At 44.6% G+C, this 24,738-nt stretch overlaps 1 protein-coding gene across 3 annotated transcripts in view; it reads right to left on the bottom strand.

The window, feature by feature from the left end:
* Positions 1-3,694: 3,694 nt before the first annotated feature.
* GPR139 (G protein-coupled receptor 139) overlaps positions 3,695-24,738 on the bottom strand; it is a 51,856-nt gene continuing 30,812 nt past the window's right edge. For 2 of the 3 annotated variants that reach the window (XM_085860955.1, XM_085860956.1), the window contains 3 exons: positions 13,392-13,446; positions 11,762-11,917; positions 3,695-7,835 (listed from right to left, as the gene is read on the bottom strand). In XM_085860955.1, coding sequence (XP_085717081.1) covers positions 6,844-7,835; positions 11,762-11,915 — 1,146 coding nt within the window. In that variant the 5' untranslated portion in view covers positions 11,916-11,917; positions 13,392-13,446 and the 3' untranslated portion in view covers positions 3,695-6,843. Of the gene's footprint in view, positions 7,836-11,761; positions 11,918-13,391; positions 13,722-24,738 lie in introns of those variants that run through there. The other variant, XM_085860957.1, reaches the window with a different exon arrangement.

The following is a 24,738-nucleotide window of genomic DNA, read 5'->3' as shown; positions in this document are numbered from 1 at the left end:
TTTTCAAGGTAGCCTCAAGGTGTCGGCAAGGCGATCGCAGGGGGGCCCAAAGGCGAACGTGCAGCCAGACGGACGGTAACGAGTGGGTATATATACCAGTTCTTTTTTTACTGAAATAAAAATATAACAGTTCGGAATATACCAGTTTATATATAACTGAATATACTATAACTATTATATATATATATATATATATATATATATATATATATATATATATATATATATATATATATATATATATATATATATATATATATATATATATATATATATAACTGAATATACCAGTTCGGAGTACCGTATAGGGAAGCACCTATACTCCAATCTCGAGCAGGAGCGCACGGTGGACGCACGGTCGACGCAGACTGCCACGGAGGCCGTACGTAGGATGCACGGCGGGCGTAGGGGAACCGTGCGTCGACTCTGCGTTGCCCGCAGATAGTTACACAGACCGCAAGGCCACCGTACGTTGAACACAGGGACGCCTTAGGACTACCCTACGGCGACCGTGGAAATAGTGCGCCTGCCGTAATTTTTTGGGGGTCGGCAAAATTCATTTTTCATTGATAAGAGCCTATGGCAGCCGCACGAATAACGCAAGCCCACCGTACACCCTACGTATGGTCGACGTGGAACACATCTACGTCACAGCTTGGCTTGTCGAATTGCTACGGCCAACGTCGAAATGAAAAAAGTTATAACTCCGCGCTATAATTCCACGGTGACCCCTACGGCCTATAAAAGATAGCTATACGGCGTAGGGCCACCTCAGAAACTCTGCGGCTGCTGCACGTTTCTGTCAATTCAGGGGGTACGGCCGCCGTATCCGAGCCGTAAAGCAAATGTGACTTAGGCCTTTAGCTGCAATTGCATAGTCCATCACTGAATTTGGAAACCAACAATTTGAGGTCAAAAGATCAAAGGTCAACTCAAGGTCAAACTTCTAAAATCATCAATTTCAATCTGAAAAATAATACATTTTCATCCGATTGACCTGAGCTTTGATTAAGATTGTTGAGTTTCATCTTAATGAAATGAACAATTTGGTGTATCCATGGCAACATTTGGAGAGGGGGTGGATTTTGCTAGTATCGTGGTCTGCACAACATCATTGTCTCGTTTAAATATTGACTGTTTTTGACGTTTACACGTGTTACATGTTTGGAAGCCTCATTGGAATGCATTGCTGTCTACACTATTGCTGATGATTCCCCAAGAAGCGATGAAACCGGTCCGGTAGCTGAGGGGGTGTGTAGCATTGGGATTCTCATGTGTGTATGATATGTGAACGTCTATTGCTGTGGAAGAACTCTAGGAAGGGTTTGAAACAGCAATGCGCTTACCTTGTGTCAGCCTTCTTGTTTGTTTATGCAGCTTCTTTGGTGAGAGGAACATGGGAGGTGTCAAATTTATATAATCCGAGCCACCTGGGTTTAGTTGATTAGGTGAGAGCTGATTGGCTATTCCCTCCATTCAGAGGTGAGAGATGTGGGTGGGTCTTTCTTTATTGTATGTATGTATGTATATATGTAAATATATATATATATATATATATATATATATATATATATATATATATTGTTGCGGTTGAGGAAATTCACAAACCACCATTCAGGTCCCGTAGGTGAGATATCTCTGAAAGTACATGTGTAGTTAGCCCCAAACCCGTTGTTTAGAGGGAATAAATGTGATTCATTCGGGCTGCGACCCTTTGAGATAGCCGTTTTTCTGTTCTATCTTAATTTTGAACCAACCACGTCTCAACCGCCATCACACAACCACCAACCGCAACGCCGCTTCACAACAACAACGCCAACAGCCACGACCTTTACCTTCACAACTCGCTCCTGCAAACATCACATCACCGCCATTCCAAACGTCGCCATGGCCATGGACCACCACTTTAAACCCTCAACCACCTTCACCTCTCCTTCTGCGGCCATTCCCGCACTACTTGTGAACGCTGAGCGTCAGGCTGTCCTGGCCTCGTACGGGATGCACGCCAAGCCGCGGGTGCAAAGTGCGGCCTTTCCGAGGAGAATTCGGATCAGGAATGATACACGCCCACTTCTGATCCGTCCAATCAGCAAGCACAGGGCGGTTTGGCCCCGCCTCCAGGCGCGTCGGAGTGGAATCGATTTATGCAAATTCGAGGATCAGGGGAGACTCACGCCCCTTTTTCTCCGTCCAATGGGCGAGCGTGGCTCCACCCCCGAGCTCGTTCTGATCCATAAATTTGCATATGGGTTCTCCTGCCGAACTATAAAGCGCCAAGCGCAGGGTGAATTTGGGCTCAGTCAAGTCAGTTGGAGAAGAGTCAAGGCGAGTTGGAGAAGAGTCAAGGTAAGGCGAGTTTGAGAAGAGTCAAGGCGAGTTTTGAAAGGGTCAGTTTTTGGAGAGCGGAGTGTGGCGGCGGCGGAGTGTGGCGGCGGCGGAGTGTGGCGGCGGCAGTCAGTTTGGGAAGAGTCAAGTCGGGTCTGGAGAGAAGTCTGTCGGGGTTCGCAGTCTGTCTGGGTTCGGAGTCTGTCGGGGAGCTGCAGAGAGAGAGGAAGCGTGGAGCGCGGTCGAGGTGATTTGCTGCAGTCGGTTGAGGAGAATTGGGGAGGAGACTGAAGGGTTCGGGTCCGAGGCAAGGAAGACAGCGGTCGGCGACGAGCTCGCAGTGGAGTCGCTCCTCGCGGGACCCAAGCAAGCCAGCTATCCTCTTTCCCCAGAGCATCAACAATTCCCCCCTTCCCCCCCCCCCCGCGCTGAGATAGTGTGAAAAGGGGGGCCCGGTTCCCACCCCACTCCAAGCGGTGCCAACGAAACCCGCGAAGGAGCGCGGAGTCGGGGCGCCGCCGCGCCGCCACATTTGCAGCTCATCATAAAGACACGGGTAGGATCCACCCGGTCTCGCAGCCCACAGGCCCCGTCTGCCCCCTTGTCTTTGAGGATGGCCCTTTTCTTTTGCTTTTGAGTAAATGTGTTGTTGGCGCCGTCTGTAAAGTAAAACTGTGTAAGTGTTGCCGTGTGCACGCGTAGTCAGTTGTAGATCTGCATTGTTGTGTTTCTTTTGTTACATCTGCTTTTGGTGCATAATTGTTGTAATTGTATATGTGTGCTCTCCGTGTGCCGCGGAATAAATGTGCATTATGTTCAACTGTTTTTCCCGCTTCGCTTCGTCTTTTCTTAAATTGAATCTCCATCTTGCTTCACGTAAAGGGTTGGTAGTGGGCTTAATACGCCCAATAATTAATCGGAACCATCGAGGCCGACGATAACACCGCTCGGTTATCCCGCTAGTACGGAACGGGTCGCTTAAGTGGCCCGTGTCCAGAGTCGACCTGCGGCGAGGTGCGATCGCCCGATCTACCCTCCGCGTGGGTACTTAGGTAGGTCAAACTTAGAGAACAATTTGTGCGGTGGGTGGGGCCGATTGGCACGATCGTGGTGAGGCCGAAAGGCCCACCCGTGACTAGCTCCCGGCGTTAGTCCGAGAGGGTCATGACAGAATTGTCCGTCCGGTGGGCGACGTGCCGCGATTCGAGTTACGTGGCTGTTCGCACGCGGCGGGCGTGAATTCGCAAATATATATATATATATATATATATATATATATATATATATATATATATATATATATATATATATATATATATATATATATATATATATATATATATATCGATGACAAAGACACACAAAGCCATGTTGTGATTCTTTTCTTTAATGTATTCTCTGTTTCAACACTTGTTATGAATCACAGTCTGTTACATGTAAAGAGAAGCCTATCCTTAAAATTGCACTGAGCATGCAAGGTGGATTTTTTGATTCGGTTAATAAAACTCGCCAGTGAAGGTGCATGATCTTTTATGATTCACGTGTGATGAGTTCTCATCAGGTTTCACAAATGACCTTATCTTCGTGTGTACGTGGGAGAAAGATGCTTCATTTTAACCCTCCTGCCGCACCATACAATTTCACAGAAATTCCTCGAGTTCCATTTCTTTCCAAGATGTGAATCCTGAAGTCTGTAGCAGATGACAATTATTCATTTTATGGGGCAGACATTATCATGTGCCGAGCTCACCACCCAACAAGACATGTTTTTTTTTTTTTTTTCGCTCCCTCGCTCAGGTATGCTGACAACCTCGTCCCCCCCCTCCCCAAAAAAAAACCTCTTGATGGATCCAGGCCCCTGGTCGTTAGGTTGGTGCAATGGTTAGAGGGTCCACTTTAAGTTTGGGAAGTCAGAAGTTCAATCCCCATCCGAATCATACCAAACACTTTTTTTAATGGTACGTGCTGCTTACTTGCTTGACGATGATCATTTAAAAAGGATAGAGCATGGATAACCATGGAGGTTGGCAACCAATGCATACAGTTGATGAGCCTAAAGGTCTCCGGCATTGAAGTTCCTTCTCAGAGAACGTAAATATTTATTTACCAAGGATCTGCAAACTGACCGAGCGATGCTACATGCTCATATTTCAGAAATGTTTTGTATTTTTCACTGGTTCAGACTGGAATGATGGAACTATGTACCAATGGGACAATCTATCGTTGGGTTTGAGCATGAAAGGCGAGTTTTCCAATCACCGAATCATTATGGTTCGGTCCCCTTCGAATCCAAAGACGGTCGTTCTGGTATAACACGCGAACGACATGGGAAGGTGAATTTGTTTGTGTCGGAACAACTGAACCAGACAACACTGGGACAGCAAACAGTGTGAATTATTACCTTCAGTCGAGGTACGAATTTAACCTGTTCAAGGTGCCGCTGATAACTCGCCTACTCTTCACACGGGACACCTTGGGATCTTTAAAAGTCCACGAACAAATGGTAGCAGACGGGACACCCGGCTTAACGTCCATCCGATGGACTGTGAACACATCGATGCCTCGCCCAACCTAAAAATCTCCAGGGTGACAGTTTATAGCTTGGTCTGGATTCAAACCCAGGCGAGAAAGCTCAGAGACGAATCCCCGGAATGGCGTTAAAAACACCGCGCAGTACCAGCAAGGTCGCATCCTTGTCCACATATTACATACAATCGAAGGTCGATTTTTTCAGTTATTATGAAAGTACTTACAAAGGTTTACGATTCCCGTCATCCATTTCCAAGCAAGATTTAATTCAATCGCCAATCGATGGAACGAACGAGCAAATTAACAATAAATAACAATAAGGAACGTGGAACGTGCAACGTGCGTTGTACTCAAAGCGCAGAGATAAAGTGCAGGTTGTTTTGGGACAGCTTAAGGACATCGCGTAAACACAATAAAGTACAGGATACAAATAAAGATGTTTTAAATTTACACCTTTTTAATGTAATCGGGTGTTTTTGGAAAATGCATCCTGGTGGAAAAAATAAAATGAAATAAAATAATAAATATTAATAAATAAATAAATATTAATGAATAAATTAATTAATTAATTAAAACAATAAAATAAAATAAACAAACAAACACTGCAGACGCGGAAAGCACACCCAATACTCTTACCGAACAGTTGTAACAGCCAGAACGTCACGTGTTTCAAACTCACAGATCTCGAGGTTATATAATAAATAGGATTTGTGACACATCAACTTTTGGGATTAAATACGGTAAGCCTTCGGAAAACCCACTTCGGTCTTGTGGTGAGCCCCGTCCGTGGCAGGTACATGAACTGCATTAAAAAGTGCTTTGATCAAAAAAGGGAATGTATTAAAAAACTAAAAAGAACAAAAGGAGGGATCAAGAAGGGGTTTGTTGAACCACCCTCTCCATCCTCCAATTTCAAAATCCATTTTTCTCGACGCAAGTCGCTCGTTGATGAAACGTACTCGAAGATATTGCAGGTGAGCGCCCAAGCCAGCGTGGGACACCATGGTCGTTCCGATGGATTCATGAAGCATTCGAGGAAAAAGTTGGGGTCAAACGGTAGTTGCTAAAAGTTTTCAAAAGTTTTGTTCCTGCAGTCTCCAAAATGACGGACGGCTCAGGATTCGTCCGTTCTTCAACCCGGGCCTGCTTGTTATACATCAGGGAGGAAATTGAACGTCCATTTTGTTTCCAAAGTAGTGATAGTCATCGTATTTCCCTCTTTGGTTATGACTGGGTTGTAATGGTGTCGCCGAGTTTGATCTCGAGCCACTATGCGCCTTCGGTGGCTTTGACTGGCCGAGTGGCCTCCTCCGGTGTCTTCATCTTTTGGACAGATGATCACCTGTTCATGTCCCTCCAGGTGTTAAGTTCTCATAACAGGTTCTTGCCATCGTCGACTTACCCACGGATTCTGCAATTGTCAGTCAAAGTCCAATTCCCACCTTAGATGACAACGGTTCAATCACCAAAGAAACATACGTATCGTTGGAGAACAAAAACGTACCTGCTCCCATTAGCAACTGACAGCACAACTGAGTATGCAAACAGACAACGTTAATGTTGTACGAGGTCACATCACACAACAAGAAGACATTGCCACATCATCCACCACCCTGGTCATCGTTGGATTTGATCGTTGTCGTGCGGTGAACATTGTCCTTCAGAGAGGACGTGAATTTGGCTGACCCAATCACATTTATGTGGTTGCTCTGCTATCCCAGACCTTATATACCTCGACAACAGATAATGAGGAGAAGAGGGTGTGGAGATAATACTCAGACAAGGTCCTCCACGAGTCTTAGTGTCAAAAACAAAGTACGGGATTGATGGCTCTTTGAAATGGCTCAAATTGACTTCTCACTCAATCGGTCACACTGAAGGTGAGCAGGTGTGGTCAACGGTGCGATACAGCTGAGAATAGGTCCGAAGCTCATCCTTGAACCACAGACGAGCCGGAAGCTTCCCATCGGATGAGACGATACTTCTCCTTTACAACTTCTGAAGTTCATCTCGCTGTTGATAAGTGAGCATCTTCACACCAAGCACGTTCGAAGAGGCGATTCGCAAGCTGCTCGTGGTCGACAGTGTCGAGTGCGTACCCTGGGTGAAACCACCTGGCACACTGCGGCACGAGGCTATACTCCAGAGCACTTCATTGGCTCCGGCTCGGAACCGCCTGCTCACAAAACAGTAAAGAAAGAAGTTCACGGTCGAGCTGAGAAGCGCCACCATGTTGGCAATTTCAGGAAACGGAGATGGAACATGCGTGTGGTACTCATTGTAGAGAGCAACCCCTACACGTGGTGCCCAAAGCATGAGGAATAGCGATGTGATCGCAAGAAGGATAGCGGTCGTCTTGCCAGTGGTTGCTGCACGGGGAAGCAAGGTCCTACCATGAGCGCAACGGAGATGGAGGATGATCCCCAGGTTGAGTACGCAGAACACCAGGCACGGCACCACGTAAGCAGTGGCACAGTGGAACCACACGAGCGATGCTGGAAGGGAATGGTTAAATCCACCACCACCACCACCACCACCACTGTAATCAAATGATCCAGTGAAGGCCCATTGTCCACCATTCCTGACTCCAGGCCACCAACCAAAGGGCAGTGCAGAGATGATGCAAGCACAAAACACATAGGCCACAATGCGACGGGCACGAGCTGGGTACGATAGGGTGCAGTAACGGAACGGATGGCACACCGCAATGTAGCGATCTACCGTGAGGGGCACGGCAACCCAGGCCGATGCGTGGTTCGCCGCGAATTGCGCGACGGCCAATGGTGGATGCAGAGTGGTGGTGTCCCGTGGCAGGTGAGGCGTGGGTGTGATGGAGAACAGCGGAGTCAGTACAAAGTCAGGGAGCACGATGATGAGCAGGATGAGGATGTCGGCGGCAGTGAGACCGAGCAGGTAGTTGTAAGATGACTTATGGCGCTGCCGGGCGAGGCGAGAGAGGACCACGAGGGTGAGTGCATTTGCTAATGGGAGAGTGCATGGGAGAGAAAGAGAGCAGGCATGACATTATTATTCTCAACCTGTATACAAAACGTCCATGAACCAAATGACAAGTCCGACATCTTGATTTTAAAGGGTCACCACGACCTCGGTTCTACAATTCGTCCTCTTCATTTGGAATGTACTAGTTCCAGTGGTATCCGTGTGAGATCCCGTTGATGAGATCCCCAACAATTGTCATAAAATCAATTACTATTTATCCAACAATTTCATCGATATTGATCATTCAGCATTACGAGAAAATGATTGTGAAAATGAGGATTCTTTGAAACATTTTATACATTCGCTACTTCTTCTTCCAATTCCTCTTTCCTTTAATCCCTCCTTGTATTCTAACCTCAGGTTAACCCCCACCCTAGCAGGGAAAATGGCCTTAAAAATCATTGTTGTAGTAGTAGTAGTAGTAGTGGTAGTAGTAGTAGTTGTAGTATTCTGACCTTTTCCTGTTGTTTTCTTTGTTTCTTTCTGGAATATTTTTTCTGTTTTCAAATAAATGTATTTGTGTTTTAAACCCTCGATGTCATGATTATTTTAATTCAGCTGTCTGGATCCTTTCACAAGTCTTATATCAACTAAATGTTAACTCGATGATGGACGTCAAGTCCAAAATGGCCATTCATTTGACAATTGGGCGTTTTTTTGGGGGGGGGGTCGTACTTTGTGCCCGTGGAAGTTTGTTTTAAACCAAAATTATTCTTTCTCATTTCATTCGCTGTCTACTGCAAATGTTATTGTTTGTTCACCTCAAGTGAAAGGAAGAAGCTATTTCAATGAGTGTGTGTGTGTGTGTGTGTGTGTGTGTGTGTGTGTGTGTGTCCGTCCGCATGCACATAAACTTTTATACGAGGGGCAGACAATAAGTAACCATAAAATGGCGATATAAATTTGAGAAAGTAATGTGTGTAGTTGTAGACGACATACGCTATACCTATGGGGAAGAGTCATGATTTGCCTGTTTTAGATCTGGCGACATTGAGCGTATGACGTCAGTCAAGCAGTTCCAAGATGGCGGCTCCCATAGAAGCATGCACCAGGGATGAGCAACGTTCTGTCATCCGTTTCTTGGGAAGTGAGGGTGTGAATCCCAGTGAAATCCATCGCAGAATGAAAATGCAACACGGTGACGCATGTTTGTCAGTGCAGCAGATGTACGACTGGGACAGGAAGTTGAAAAGTGGAGTTCTTTCAGTTCGGGTTTGAGTTGTCCAGGCACCCATCTTGCAGACACTGCAGCGATCCCATCCTGCTGCAGCGATAAACATGCATCACCATGTTGCATTTTCATTCTGCGATGGACTTCACTGGGTTTCACACCCTCGCTTCCCAAGAAACGGATGACAGAACGTTTCTCCTCCCTGGTGCATGCTTCTATGGGAGCCGCCATCTTGGAACTGCTTGACTGACGTCATACGCTCAATGTTGCCAGATCTAAAACAGGCAAATCATGACTCTTACCCATAGGTATAACATATTGTTGCAGATCCGGGGTGGCGGGATTCTCGCCCGACTCTTGGCGCCACCCTCACCACCGCCGTCTCCGGGGTTTATAACGCCGGCCGGCTCGGCACAGGCCTTGGGTCACGCGTCTTCAATCGCGATACCAACGTAATCCTTGTACCTTACCAGTTGGGGAAATAGAACCCCGGTTACAGACTGGTTGTGTCAGATGCCGAGCGTTTTCTGCCGGTCTGTAACCATTTTGGTTTTATATGCCAATCGAATGGATCGTTCCTCAACGCGACACAAATTAATCCATAGCGGCAACTTCATACGAACCAACCAGATTTATTGGGGAACATCGGGGAACACGACACAAGCAAAACATTCACGACAATGTTTTTATTAACAATCTTTAACCCGTTCTTAATAGGGAATTACGGACTACAGGTTTCGAGGGGGTCCCTACCGAGATATGCCTTAAACAACGTGCAAACAAGACAGACAGACAGACAGACAGACAGACAGACAGCATGCAAGACAGAGTACTTGGTGATGTCTCATGGACGAGAGGACAGTGTCAAAAGCACGAATGTCGCTCGCAACAAGCGGATGTCCATGGATTCGAGCCCCCAGTTCGAACGCGCCGCCTGGCAAGATGGTGGCGCCGAACTCTTTCTTTTCCGCACTGCACGCGGTCTCCGCGCGCTCCGACCCCACGCAAGGTCGACGGCAGAAGACCGCCTGATCAACGATGGACCTCAGCCGATCTCTCTCAAGGTCCAGCACACAAATCCAGGCCTGGCCTGTTCACCAGACAAGGCCCAAATCGAGGCGCCGGGCTCTGGCAAGCGGGTCGGCAAACGTGTCGAGCCGCGAGGTGAGCAAGGACCGTCAGAGGCTCCATCGTTTCCTCTCTTGCCTTCCCGCCTCGAAGCCCGACTTCTCAACTCCGTCCTCTCAGTTTCTTTCTCTATAGAATCACCTTTTCTTTCCTTTTCCAGGCTCGCCTCTCAAAGCCGGCTGCCGTTTTTCTCAATGCAGAATCACCTCCCCATAAGAGTCGATCGCAGACTCGACGTGCAGGCCGCCTCTCTTACTACCAAAAATGCAGACTCGACGTGCAGGCAGGTTTAGCGTCTCTCCAGGCAGATCCAACACTGTGTCTCCTTCGTTCGATCGCTTCGAAACACCAGCACGCCTCGAGAGCGAATATTTCCACACACTGAACCCTTTTACGAAGCCTTCGTTCGCTCGCTTCGAAGACACCCCGAGCACGTCTTGAAAACCCGACTGGTTTCCAAACTGAACTCCTTTTTCTCTCCAGTTTCTCTTTCGTTCGCTCGCTTCGAACCCGAGCACGCCTCTCTCAGCGAAGCTGACAAACTCGTTTGTCGACAAACCCCTTCGTTTCACTTCCTCTTTTTGGCCACACCCTCTCAGCCGACTGGGCGGGCCTCGTCCGGGATGGGGGAAGGAAGAAGAGGGACCTCTTGTTCCACCACCACCTCACAAACAATAAAACAGCCTCTTTAACCTCCCGACACACGTGTAACGTCCATTTTACCACACAACCTAGCTAAACATGCATTTAATGGGGGATCTGAGCTAATCCTATATTTAGTAGTCCAATAAGGGCCATTTCCGAAACAATATGTTGTCTACAACTACACACATTACATTCTTGAATTTACATCGCCATTTTAAAGTTACTTATTGACTGCCTGTCGTATTATTGCACCAGCGAGGATCCATATTGTTAAACGCTTGGTATGAGCACGTTTTTTTTTTGTTTTTAAACAGTGGGATATTGTAATCGGCTCCGTCTGTCTGTCTGTCTGTCTGTCTGTCTGTCTGTCTCTCTGTCCAGTACGCTATCTCCTACTAAACCGTTGGACAGAATTTCATCAAACTTGGTAGTTATTGTCACGGTGGTGATGTCACCATATGGCAAGAAAATGTGAGAGCAGCATCATTTTTGGCCCCCACTCTCTGGGGCCCTGGGATGAGGTCAAAAGGTCAAATATCAAGAAATGCAATTAGTGGAACATTTTAAAATGGTATTTAATGAAACTGTAAATATGAAATCAACATTGGGTTCACATGAAACACGGAACGAGTTTTTGAATTTGACCCCCGGTTCATGCTCCAGGGGTGGGGTGTTGAGGTTGTAGGGGTCAAAAATTTAAGAATTTGATATTGGGTCATTCCTGGTGGAACTTTTTTGCCATTTTTCAACCTTGCTTTCGGTGGGAATCGGGATTTGCGATGGTTTCATTTTGAAATCCATGGCAAGCCTGGAATGCGCCGATGTGAACGTCCGTGCACATTATGTGGTACTTGACTTGATAATCTGAAAGGCCTTTGGCTGGCTGTTTCAAAGTTCCCTTTGTTAACATGAATGAACACCCATTGTGTTATCAATGTAGTAGCCATGGAAACTGTTTCTCACTCGGCAGTCCCGTGAAGAGGAGAGAACTGTAGTAAACCAGCGAGATGAGAGCGAGAGTGCTGGGAGCCGCGCCTTGTCCCACCAAAAGGGTTTCATTGATCGCTGATGCTCCAGTGCTCAGAGGGAGAGCCGAGGAACTCGGTGAGGCCTCCATGTCTGGTGGGTAGTGGTTGGAGGGGAATCAGGTGCACAAGGACGGAGAGAACAAAATGATGAGCGAAAGGCAAATGACACCGATAAAGAGTGAACAAAAGAGGAATGAGCCCGTGAGAAGTTTCTGCAAATTGGAACCAAGCACTTATCAAAAGAACCTTGGAATAGTTCGAACAATCACAAAACGACCTCAGGACCTCAAGGATGGAAACCACATCTCCCACCACCGTGACGATGTGATGCGCTCTCTGGCAAAATGGCAAACCTATGGCGTCGTTTCTCAGTGATTAGCCATATAAGCAAGAATGATCACATTCTGCGCGGCATTGACCCCAGACTTGATAGACCGGTGGCGAGTTAGGTTATCCCAGGGAGATCAGGCACACCATTGTGAGCAAATGGAACAAAAACACAAAAAAGCTCGACTCCAGCGAAGAGAGCGAGAGGGAGAGAGAGAGAGAGAGAGGAACAGCAAGAAAGGCGATAAAAAGCAAGAGGAAGTGAGAATACAGGTAAAGGTGTAAAACAATTACCAGACGACGTAGTAAGAAGCAGCTCCTCACCAATTCGGTTTGACGTCATATCGCAGTTACGTCACGGCTTTATCAAGTCGTGCTCGTTTTGTGATCTTACGGTCGAAGGATATCGTTTACAGGCTTCCGTCATGATACGGGTTGCGTGTGGGTATGAACCGTCTTTTCCCTCGAATTGGGACCTCATTGGTAAGTTAAACCTTGAAACAAGGGGGGTGACTACAAGCACGAAGTTTGCAGCCATTCGAGTACCGAGAGCCCGTGCGTGCAACCAAAGGCGGGTGAAAATCCCTGCTGGTTGCATCTCCCTGATGGATATGATGGGATTTATTTTTTTTCTCTCACTTTAAAATGGCATTTCTAATTATTAGAGGATTAAGGTCGTGCCGCAGAAGCTCGTATGGGACTGTGTGGATCAGAGGGGCTCGAGGTATCTGAAGATAATCATATTCTTCGACGATCGCTCAACCCGAGCCTCTGCATTGGGGGACACAACGTCGACCTCTTTCGAACCATGATCTTGTCTCAGGTGACAGACCATTTGGGGAGTCCATTCGGACCGACAGGGACGTTACAGATCAGGAAGAACCTTAACGGCACAAGTTGGCAAACCCAATGATCATTTTGTAATATACCGCATCAGAAATACAGGATCGCCTTTCATTCCAATATGGCTGTATTTGAGTCCAGCCGGAATCGTATTAGATCAAACCTCCCGTCTTGTACCGAACAACGGCGGTAGGGAGGGCTGCCGCATCGTGGAGCAGGCCGTCCTGAAGACGGGATGTTAAACTGCTCTTTTATTTGCAATATGGAGGCTGATGAAGGATGTCAGCAACGCAACAAAAGCAATGGACAGATCATTATCATCAGAGTACTAATATATCGGAACGGTATTAAAAACGGGACAAAGTTTGAACTGAATCAGAAACGGACGAACGTACCTGACGCGCGCAGCAGGGATCGTTGCGAATGCGGCTCCAGGAGTAGAGAAGAGAGCTGTTGGAGAGAAACAGGAGAGGAGATTATTCCGGAGATTGGAAGGGTGCAGAGAGAGAGAGAGAGAGAGAGAGAGAGAGAGAGAGAGAGAGAGAGAGAGAGTCTGACCTCACTAGAGAGATAAAGGGGAGGAGGTGTGCAAGAAAGAGGAGGAGGGGAGGAGACCTTGCAAGAGATTGGGAGTGGAGGACAGCTTGTTGGAGGTGGAGGGAAGAGCTGATTGGGGAAATGGAGGAAAGAGCTTATTGGGGGTGGGGGGGGGTTACAGGGGAGACCTGGTTGGAGGGATGGAGGGGAGATCTGGTTGGAGGGATGGAGGGGGAGACCTGGTTGGAGGGATGGAGGGGGAGACCTGGTTGGAGGGATGGAGGGGGAGACCTGGTTGGAGGGATGGAGGGGGAGACCTGGTTGGAGGGATGGAGGGGGAGACCTGATTGGAGGGATACGTGGTTGAGGGATGGAGGGAGAGACCTGGTTGGAGGGATGGAGGGGAAGACCTGGTTGGAGGGATGGAGGGGAGAGCTGAATAGAGGGTGAGATGGGAGGACCTGGTTGGAGTGATGGAGAGGTGCCGATTAAAGGGTTAGAGAGGAGACCTGTTTGGAGGGATGGAGGGGAGAGCTGAATAGAGGGTTAGAGGGAAGACCTGGTTGAAGTGATGGAGGGGGAGACCTGTTTGGAGGGATGCAGGGGAGAGCTGAATAGAGGGTGAGACGGGAGGACCTGGTTGGAGGGATGGAGGGGAGAGCTGAATAGAGGGTTAGAGGGAAGACCTGGTTGGAGGGATGGAGGGGAGCTGATTAAAGGGTTAGAGAGGAGACCTGGTTGGAGGGATGGAGGGGAAACCCATGGTTGGAAAGAGTTTGCTGTCGAGATGGAGGCAAGAGATTGTTGGAGAGATGGAGAATAATCCACACATATACTCAACTCGATCCTCCGTTTCCTGTTCAACCTCAATTTACATCAATCCCTCCAGCCAGTGTCATCTCTAAACACTGTCGGTGTAATATTACAAACCATTGTGATTATGAAATATTTAAAATTGTACTCCTGTAAAATGTCATCACTTGTTGTTTTAAACATTAATTACACTCCAACTTCATGATGTCATTTTCTTGCACCGACAGCAAATTTGAATATTATGTGTTTATATTTTGAGAGTTCTGACGACAGGGTGGGTGAGGAGGCAAGGGAGGATGGAAGGGGGGGAAGGTGAGGAGGGGGAGGAAGGGAGTGGGGAGGTGAGGGGGAGGGAGGAAGTGGGAGGATGAGGAGGAGGAGGAGGAGGGAGTGGGAATGAGTGGGAAGGTGAGGAAGAGGAGGAGGAGGAGGAAGAGGGGGGTGAGCAGGAGAAGGGAGGGAGTGAGAAGGTGAGGAGGAGGAGGAGGAGGAGGAGGGAGTGGGAATGAGTGGGAAGGTGAGGAAGAGGAGGAGGAGGAGGAAGAGGGGGTGAGCAGGAGAAGGGAGGGAGTGAGAAGGTGAGGAGGAGGAGGGGGAGGAGGAGGGAGTGGGAATGAGTGGGAAGGTGAGGAGGAGCAGGAGGAGGAGGAGGAGGAGGAGGAGGAGGAGGAGGAGGAAATTTGCCCTGATGACAAGGAATGGAACTATGCTTTCACTTACCCACAGCGTACTCGGTTGAAATCGAAAAGAAACTCCTTTTGCAAACCTGTACAGGTGACCATATATCGACAGGTGTGATAAAGTACGTCATTTTAATCAACACGTGAGGTTTTTTTTATAATGCAATTCCAAAAGACCTTTTCCAACTATTGATTTGCGAACTTTAAATGTGTGTTATTGGCGTGTACATGAAAGTTCGATCTATTTATTATGTATGCACGAAAAGGAATCCTGGGTTCGGACAGGTGCAGATACGTCCAGAGAGAAGGGGTCAGCGTCGAGATTTCAGATTTGCGTTTGTAATAAATAAACGTCTCCACAACTCACCATTAACGATGTCATCCGTCCCCTGAGCTCACGGGTCACTTCAAGGTTTGTAATTAGTTACCGGGTTGAACTCCGAAGATCAGGGCATTGGAACACGCTTTATGCTCACGTGTTGACGTCATAATATCATTACACGACTCGGTTTACGCCACCTGCATGATAAAGTGAGATACAAGATGACGTCAGGATGGTTTTTACAAGGAGAAGGGATAACTATTGACAGAGTTGTACACGTTTGAGCAAACAAATCTGAGGATAATTCACATCCGTGTAGTTGCACAGAGGACAGCCAGCTTTATGCCTCTTGGTTTACACACACACACACACACACACACACACACACACACACACACACACACACACACACACACACACACACACACACGTATGCAAGTATGTACACACGTACACGTATATAAGTAAGTATGTATACACACACACACACACACACACATACACATACACACTCGAATGCAAGTATGTATACACGTACACGTATATAAGTAAGTATGTATACACACACACACACACACACACACACACACACACACACACACACACACACACACGTACACATATACACATACACACACACGTACACACACACGTACACACACACACACACACACACACACACACACACACACACACACACACACACATACATACATACACACACGATTCGTACAGATTCAAAGTCCAATATAAATATTGTATGTATGTTCACAAGATGTCGACATGGTGATCACGTTGTTATCCACGTGAGTTTGTGCAGGCGTTGTTAACCTCCCGGTGTTTCATCAACTCGAGATGTGATGAACGTGTTAACCTTGGCAGGTGATAGAATGATAGAGATTTGATTCGCAGACACGAGGGCCAGCGGCAGGATGGAAATACATGTGCGTGTGTGCACACATACTTGTATATGTGTATGTGTGTATACATACTTGTGTACTTGTGTGTATACATACTTGTATACGTGTACGTGTGTGTATACATACTTGTATACGTGTGTGTATACATACTTGTATACGTGTGTGCACACATACTTGTATATGTGTATGTGTGTATACATACTTGTATACGTGTACGTGTGTGTATACATACTTGTATACGTGTGTGTATACATACTTGTATATGTGTACGTGTGTGCACACATACTTGTATACGTGTATGTGTGTATACATACTTGTGTACTTGTGTGTATACATACTTGTATACATGTACGTGTGTGTATACATACTTGTATACGTGTGTGTATACATACTTGTATACGTGTGTGTATACATACTTGTATACGTGTGTGTATACATACTTGTATACGTGTATGTATACATACTTGTATACGTGTATGTATACATACTTATATACATGTATGTGTGTATACATACTTGTATATGTGTACGTGTGTGCACACATACTTGTATACGTGTATGTGTGTATACATACTTGTATACGTGTACGTGTGTATACATACTTGTATACGTGTGTATACATACTTGTATACGTGTGTGAATACATACTTGTATACGTGTATGTATACATACTTATATACGTGTATGTATACATACTTATATACATGTATGTGTGTATACACATACTTGTATACGTGTATGTGTGTATACATACTTGTATACGTGTATGTGTGTATACATACTTGTATACGTGTGTGTATACATACTTGTATACGTGTGTGAATACATACTTGTATACGTGTATGTATACATACTTGTATACGTGTATGTATACATACTTGTATACGTGTATGTATACATACTTGTATACGTGTATGTATACATACTTATATACATGTATGTGTGTATACATACTTGTGTGCACACATACTTGTATACGTGTATGTGTGTATACATACTTGTATACGTGTGTGTATACATACTTGTATACGTGTGTGTATACATACTTGTATACGTGTGTGAATACATACTTGTATATGTGTATGTATACATACTTATATACGTGTATGTATACATACTTATATACATGTATCTGTGTATACATACTTGTGTGTACACATACTTGTATATGTGTACGTGTGTGTACACATACTTGTATACGTGTACGTGTGTGCACACATACTTGTATACGTGTGTATACATACTTGTATACGTGTGTATACATACTTGTATACGTGTATGTGTGTATACATACTTGTATACGTGTGTGTATACATACTTGTATACGTGTGTATACATACTTGTATACGTGTGTGTATACATACTTGTATACGTGTGTGAATACATACTTGTATACGTGTGTGTATACATACTTGTATACGTGTGTGAATACATACTTGTATACGTGTATGTATACATACTTATATACGTGTATGTATACATACTTATATACGTGTATGTGTGTATACATACTTGTATATGTGTACGTGTGTGCACACATACTTGTATACGTGTATGTGTGTATACATACTTGTATACGTGTGTGTATACATACTTGTATACGTGTGTGAATACATACTTGTATACGTGTATGTATACATACTTGTATACGTGTATGTATACATACTTGTATACGTGTATGTATACATACTTGTATACGTGTATGTATACATACTTATATACATGTATGTGTGTATACATACTTGTGTGTACACATACTTGTATATGTGTACGTGTGTGCACACATACTTGTATACGTGTATGTGTGTATACATACTTGTATACGTGTGTGTATACATACTTGTATACGTGTGTGTATACATACTTGTATACGTGTGTGAATACATACTTGTATATGTGTATGTATACATACTTATATACGTGTATGTATACATACTTATATACATGTATCTGTGTATACATACTTGTGTGTACACATACTTGTATATGTGTACGTGTGTGTACACATACTTGTATACGTGTACGTGTGTGCACACATACTTGTATACGTGTGTATACATACTTGTATACGTGTGTGTATACATACTTGTATACGTGTATGTGTGTATACATACTTGTATACGTGTGTATACATACTTGTATACGTGTGTGTATACATACTTGTATACGTGTGTGAATACATACTTGTATACGTGTGTGTATACATACTTGTATACGTGTGTGAATACATACTTGTATACGTGTATGTATACATACTTATATACGTGTATGTATACATACTTATATACGTGTATGTATACATACTTATATACGTGTATGTATACATACTTATATACATGTATGTGTGTATACATACTTGTGTGTACACATACTTGTATACGTGTATGTGTGTATACATACTTGTATACATGTGTATACATACTTATATACGTGTATGTATACATACTTATATACATGTATGTGTGTGTATACATACTTGTATATGTGTACGTGTGTGCACACATACTTGTATACGTGTATGTGTGTATACATACTTGTGTACTTGTGTGTATACATACTTGTAAACGTGTACGTGTGTTTACATACTTGTATACGTGTGTGTGTGTGCATACATGTACACGTGTACATGTGTATACATACTTGTGCACATGTATGTGTGTGTGTTACCTGAGACGGATTTATGGAAAAGGCCATGTATAAATTTTGAGGTGCATTTTTGGGTAAAAGTAGGAAACCTGACTTTTTAACATATTTAGTGTTTGCTGAATTCGATTATCCCAGTTCTGAAGCCAAATTTTGAGTTCTTGACCATCTAATTGGCATAAACAAAATGGCTGCCAATTTGCAATTCTTTGACACATTCTTGGGGCAAGCATTTATATATCATGTATATGTACACACACACACACACACACACACACACACACACACACACACACACACACACACACACACACACACACACACACACACACACACACACACACACACACACACACACACATTTATACCTTCGTATGTATTTGACTAATGTTTCTTTTTATTTGCAGGTGACGATGGATCCAGTGGTTAGCTTGAAAAGGCCTTGCTTCGTCTGTGGATTGCAGCTTGTGCATATTCTACCAAACCCATAAAGCCAGAGTTCCTCCAAGTGAGGCAAGCGGTAATGGACTCAGTACAGTTAGGACTGCTGTATGTCGCAGAAGGAAACGATGGGACTCAAAGAATATCGATGTGATTGATCGTCTTGAAGATGTGTTAGATTCTGCTGCAGCCGAAAAACTTGTGTGGCACAAAATGTGTTCTGCTCACTTCACTGACAAAAGTAAAATTGAACGACGACAGAGGATTCAGGCAGAACATTCGAAAGAGGAAGCAAGTTGTAGTGGTAGTGGTGTCTCAGGTAGTGACAGGCAATTATCGCGAAAAGGGATGGCACGTTCTAATTGGAACATGCATTTTCTGTCAAACCACTGATATGAAGGTATGTCTGAGTTCAGTAATGACAAAACAGGTAAAGAAAGGAGACAATCAAGGGTAATACCAGAAGACGCCGCAGCAAAGCCACTCGACCAATTAGACGACTTATTGAGGGTTGTGATGTTCCTCTTCCAAAAAAATTGGAACCAATTTCTCTCACTGGATGACAATAAAGCTGATCGAGCAAATTTATTGTCCGAGTAACTGTGTTTACAGGCACCAAAGGACAAATAAATTGTCGTTGCTGGAGGATTCAGGGAGGAACTTGTGGTCAGGTCATCAAAAGAGACAACTGATTTGAATCTGTTGAGATCCATACGTGAAGAAGCTGACACCAGGCTGGTGTTACATGCTGTGCACAACCAATTTGAGTCAGTTGTTGTGTCATCAAGGGATACAGATGTTCTCCTGCTTTTGCTTTCCCACTTCCCACGTGCACAATGTGAACATCTCTGGATGATGTCAGGTACATCAAAGAAACGGCGTTACATACAAATTGATGCTGTTTTCAACAATCTACCGAGAAGTCTGTCCACAGCACTGCTACCATTTCAGGCAATAAATGGCTGTGACACAACCTCCTACTTTGCAAATTACACCAAACGATCATCATGGAAAGTCTTCAAAGAGCACCATGAACTGCTGAAGAACTTGGGCATTGGTAAACTCACAGAGAAGACAATCAAATCTGCAGAAGCACTCGTTTGAAGAATATATAATGTGAACAGAACAGACTCTGTTGATTCAGCACGACAAATGTAGTTCTCCAAGACTGGTAAACCAGAAGCGATGCCACTGACAAGTGATGCTCTTCGTTTCCATTTGATGCGAGTTACACGATCAAGCCATGCGATGGAGAAATGCTCATTGTGCCATACCTGACCTTCCTGCACCAGTGGAAATGGGATGGAAACGTGGTGATTCAGTACTAGAATCTCTACTTGATGTCAGTGAGTGCAATCCCAGAAAGTTGCCTCGAGATGATTTCTTGTGCATGTGCTTGTGCAGCAATGCAAGACTGGACGCTGCAAGTGTCGCAAATCAGAGTTGAGGTGCACATCAACGTGTTGCTGTCAGCAAAGGAGTGATGATCAAACCCCTTGTATGAATTTGATGTCGTTATTTTTGCATGTTTAGTTGCAGATTTATTGCAGGAAATAAGATTTTTAGTAATAGCGATAACTTATTTGCAAATGTATATATTGAAAAAATTTTCTTTGCCAATAATTATCCTGTATTTATATTCTAGTGTTTAAAGGACATATCTCAAATGTGTACAACTTAATAAAAATAAATTAAGTAAAAGCAAAAAATAAATAAATAATAAAAATAAATAAAATCCATCCATCCATTAGGACCATACTCTGTGCAGAGCGTTGGTGCCGCCGAAGCAGTCTCCTTGGCTATTGGGAACAATCCTGGACGGGTCGCCACTCCGACACAGTATACCAGTATGCTGGCACTCATTTTGCCAACCTCGGAAGGATGACAGGCAGAGTCAACCCCACCTGGTGTTAATTCAACAGCTGAGCGGGATTTGAACTCAGGACCCTAGGATCCCAAGCCCACTACCTTAACCATTAAGCCAACACCAGGCATAAATAAAATCAAATAAATAATTTTTAAAAATCAAATAAATAAATAATAATTTAAAAATATGGAACTTGAATTGCAGCCACCTCCACATGGTGAGTTCTGGGGACGTTCACAGAAACATTTCAGTGAACCAGCTAAGAGCTGCAACAAAAACAGTTTTTTATGTATTTATGAATGTATGTATAACATTCGGTGATGTACTGAAATTTTAAGACAAAACTGCCGTTTTGTCTTAAAATTTCAAGCTCTAACCAAATCTCTCCCACTCCTCCTCCCTCTCCTCCTCCCTCCCCCTCCCTCCCCCTCCTCCCTCCCCCTCCTCCCACTCCTCCTCCCTCTCCCCACTCCTCCTCCCTCTCCCACCCATATGAATGCTTGCCCCAAGAATGTGTCAAAAATTGCAATTTGGCTTGGGAACCGGGTTAATTGAATTCAGCATACACTAATTATGTTAACAAGTCAGGTTCCCTACTTTTACCCAAAAATGCACCTCACATTCACATTTCTCAGAAAACCCTCGAGATTCGAGAATATAGTGTACATGCTTGTGTACGTGTATGTGTGTACATGCTTGTGTACATGTGTGTATACATGCTTGTAAACGTGTACATGTGTGTATACATGCTTGTATACGTGTACATGTGTACATGCTTGTAAACGTGTACATGTGTGTATATATGCTTGTATACGTGTATGTGTGTACATGCTTGTAAACGTGTACATGTGTGAATACATGCTTGTATACGTGTACATGTGTGAATACATGCTTGTATACGTGTACATGTGTACATGCTTGTAAACGTGTACATGTGTGTATATATGCTTGTATACGCGTATGTGTGTACATGCTTGTAAACGTGTACATGTGTGAATACATGCTTGTATACGTGTACATGTGTACATGCTTGTAAACGTATACATGTGTGTATACATGCTTGTATACGTGTATGTGTGTACATGCTTGTATACGTGTACATGTGTACATGCTTGTAAACGTGTACATGTGTGTATACATGCTTGTATACGTGTACATGTGTACATGCTTGTAAACGTGTACATGTGTGTATATATGCTTGTATACGTGTATGTGTGTACATGCTTGTAAACGTGTACATGTGTGAATACATGCTTGTATACGTGTACATGTGTGAATACATGCTTGTATACGTGTACATGTGTACATGCTTGTAAACGTGTACATGTGTGTATATATGCTTGTATACGCGTATGTGTGTACATGCTTGTAAACGTGTACATGTGTGAATACATGCTTGTATACGTGTACATGTGTACATGCTTGTAAACGTATACATGTGTGTATACATGCTTGTATACGTGTATGTGTGTACATGCTTGTATACGTGTACATGTGTACATGCTTGTAAACGTGTACATGTGTGTATATATGCTTGTATACGTGTATGTGTGTACATGCTTGTAAACGTGTACATGTGTGAATACATGCTTGTATACGTGTACATGTGTGAATACATGCTTGTATACGTGTACATGTGTACATGCTTGTAAACGTGTACATGTGTGTATACATGCTTGCATACGTGTACGTGTGTGTACATGCTTGTATACGTGTACATGCTTGTTTTCGTGTATGTGTGTGTACATGCTTGTGTACATGTGTGTGTACATGCTTGTATATGTGTACGTGTGTATACATGCTTGTATACATGTACATGTGTGTATACATGCTTGTATACGTGCACATGCTTATATACATGTACGTGTGTGTACATGCTTGTATATGTGTACGTGTGTGTACATGCTTGTATACGTGTGTGTATACGTGTACATGTGTGTATACATGCTTGTATACGTGTGTACATGCTTGTATATGTGTGTATATGTGTACATGTGTATATACATGCTTTTATATGTGTGTGTGTGTGTGTGTGTGTGTGTGTGTGTGTGTGTGTGTGTGTGTGTGTGTGTGTGTGTGTGTGTGTGTGTGTGTGTGTGTGTGTGTGTGTGTGTGTGTGTGTGTGTGTGTGTGTGTGTGTCAGTAAGGGATCACAGTTCGTGGACCAAGCTGTTCAACTTTGTTATTCTCAGTTTTGTTCCAAGGGCACTTTTTAGGATCTGGAACTGGGATGTTGAAATGCCAATGAATCAATCACTTTGCATACTTTGTTGTGCCGATGTGTGTAAACTTGTTCTGATCATAGTTTTTGCATCCTGAAAGCGGGTGTCTCGTACTTTGTTTCTGTCTTGCAGTACCTCCACTTGTCTGTCTGGCTTAGTCCCACCATGTTTATAAATCCATTGGTGTGGTGTCCTTGATCTTTGGGATTTATTATGTACGAGCAGAGTATCAGCCCGATGGGCGATCTTGTTCAAAGCATACAATGCATTCTTCTGATGCTTACCTTTATCTGGGTGGTGTATAGGTAACTGACAGCTCTGTCTAGGCAAATAAACAAATAAATAACCTGGGTAACATGCATGAAGCAAACACCTTACAGCACTGAAAATGTGGGGATGGGAATACTGCACTGTAAGTGGTAGAAACTTATAATACCCTCTCCCACCTGGAGGCAGCACAACAAGATACACATTCACATACAGAATCTACATCCTCCTTCTCAGGCCAGGTCAGGTATGGGAGCATGAGCTGGAGCAGCACGTCGCTGCATCAACTTTCCGCCGGTACTCCAGGGGCCCCGTCTGGCCATCCCCCAAGCAGATGCCTGGCCCAACCCATCTCCTTGAGATGCTAATCAACCTGCTGCAATCATAAGGCACGTGGTCGGCCCATTGGCCTCCTCCACTCAAGAGACTCCCTCGTTGAGAGAATCTGGTGAGCAGGATCAGCGGCGTCAGGAAAACGAGCCACATGTCCATACAGCCGCAAGTGATACTCACGGACTATGAAGGTAACAAATCTTATTTGAGTTTCTCTCAGTAACCGCTCATTGGACACAAAGTCCGACCAGCGAAAGCCAAGGATTCTCCGAAGAGACCTGGTACCAAAGGAATTAAGTCTCTGTCTCAGATCCCTGGTCAGATTCCCAAGTCTCCCATCCATAGAGCAAGACTGGAAGCACCAAGGACCTGAACACTCGGACTTTCATCCTCCTGCACAGGTACCGGCAGCGCCACACCCCATGATCCAGTGAATCCATGACTCCCCAGGCCCGACCCAGACGTCTATTGACCTTTGGCTCACATCACAGCCAGCGGAGGCATAAATATCACTGCCAAGGTAAGTGAATCTCTCCATGACCTCAACACTCTCACCACATAAAGGTACAGACAAGACAGCAGAATCCAAGATGTCATTGAAAGCCTGGATCTAAGTTTTGACCCAGGAAACCCGTAATCCCAGCAGTTCCGACTCCTCATTCAGCACCTGGAGGGCCCCCAAAAGGATGTCCAGAGT

This window comes from Eptatretus burgeri, chromosome 17 (assembly GCF_056783735.1).
Source record: "Eptatretus burgeri isolate ZD-2024b chromosome 17, Ebu_testis_v1, whole genome shotgun sequence".
Classification (NCBI taxonomy): Eukaryota; Metazoa; Chordata; class Myxini; order Myxiniformes; family Myxinidae; genus Eptatretus; species Eptatretus burgeri.
The sequence above is the reverse complement of the archived record's forward strand: the minus strand, read 5'-3'. Positions and strand labels throughout refer to the sequence as shown.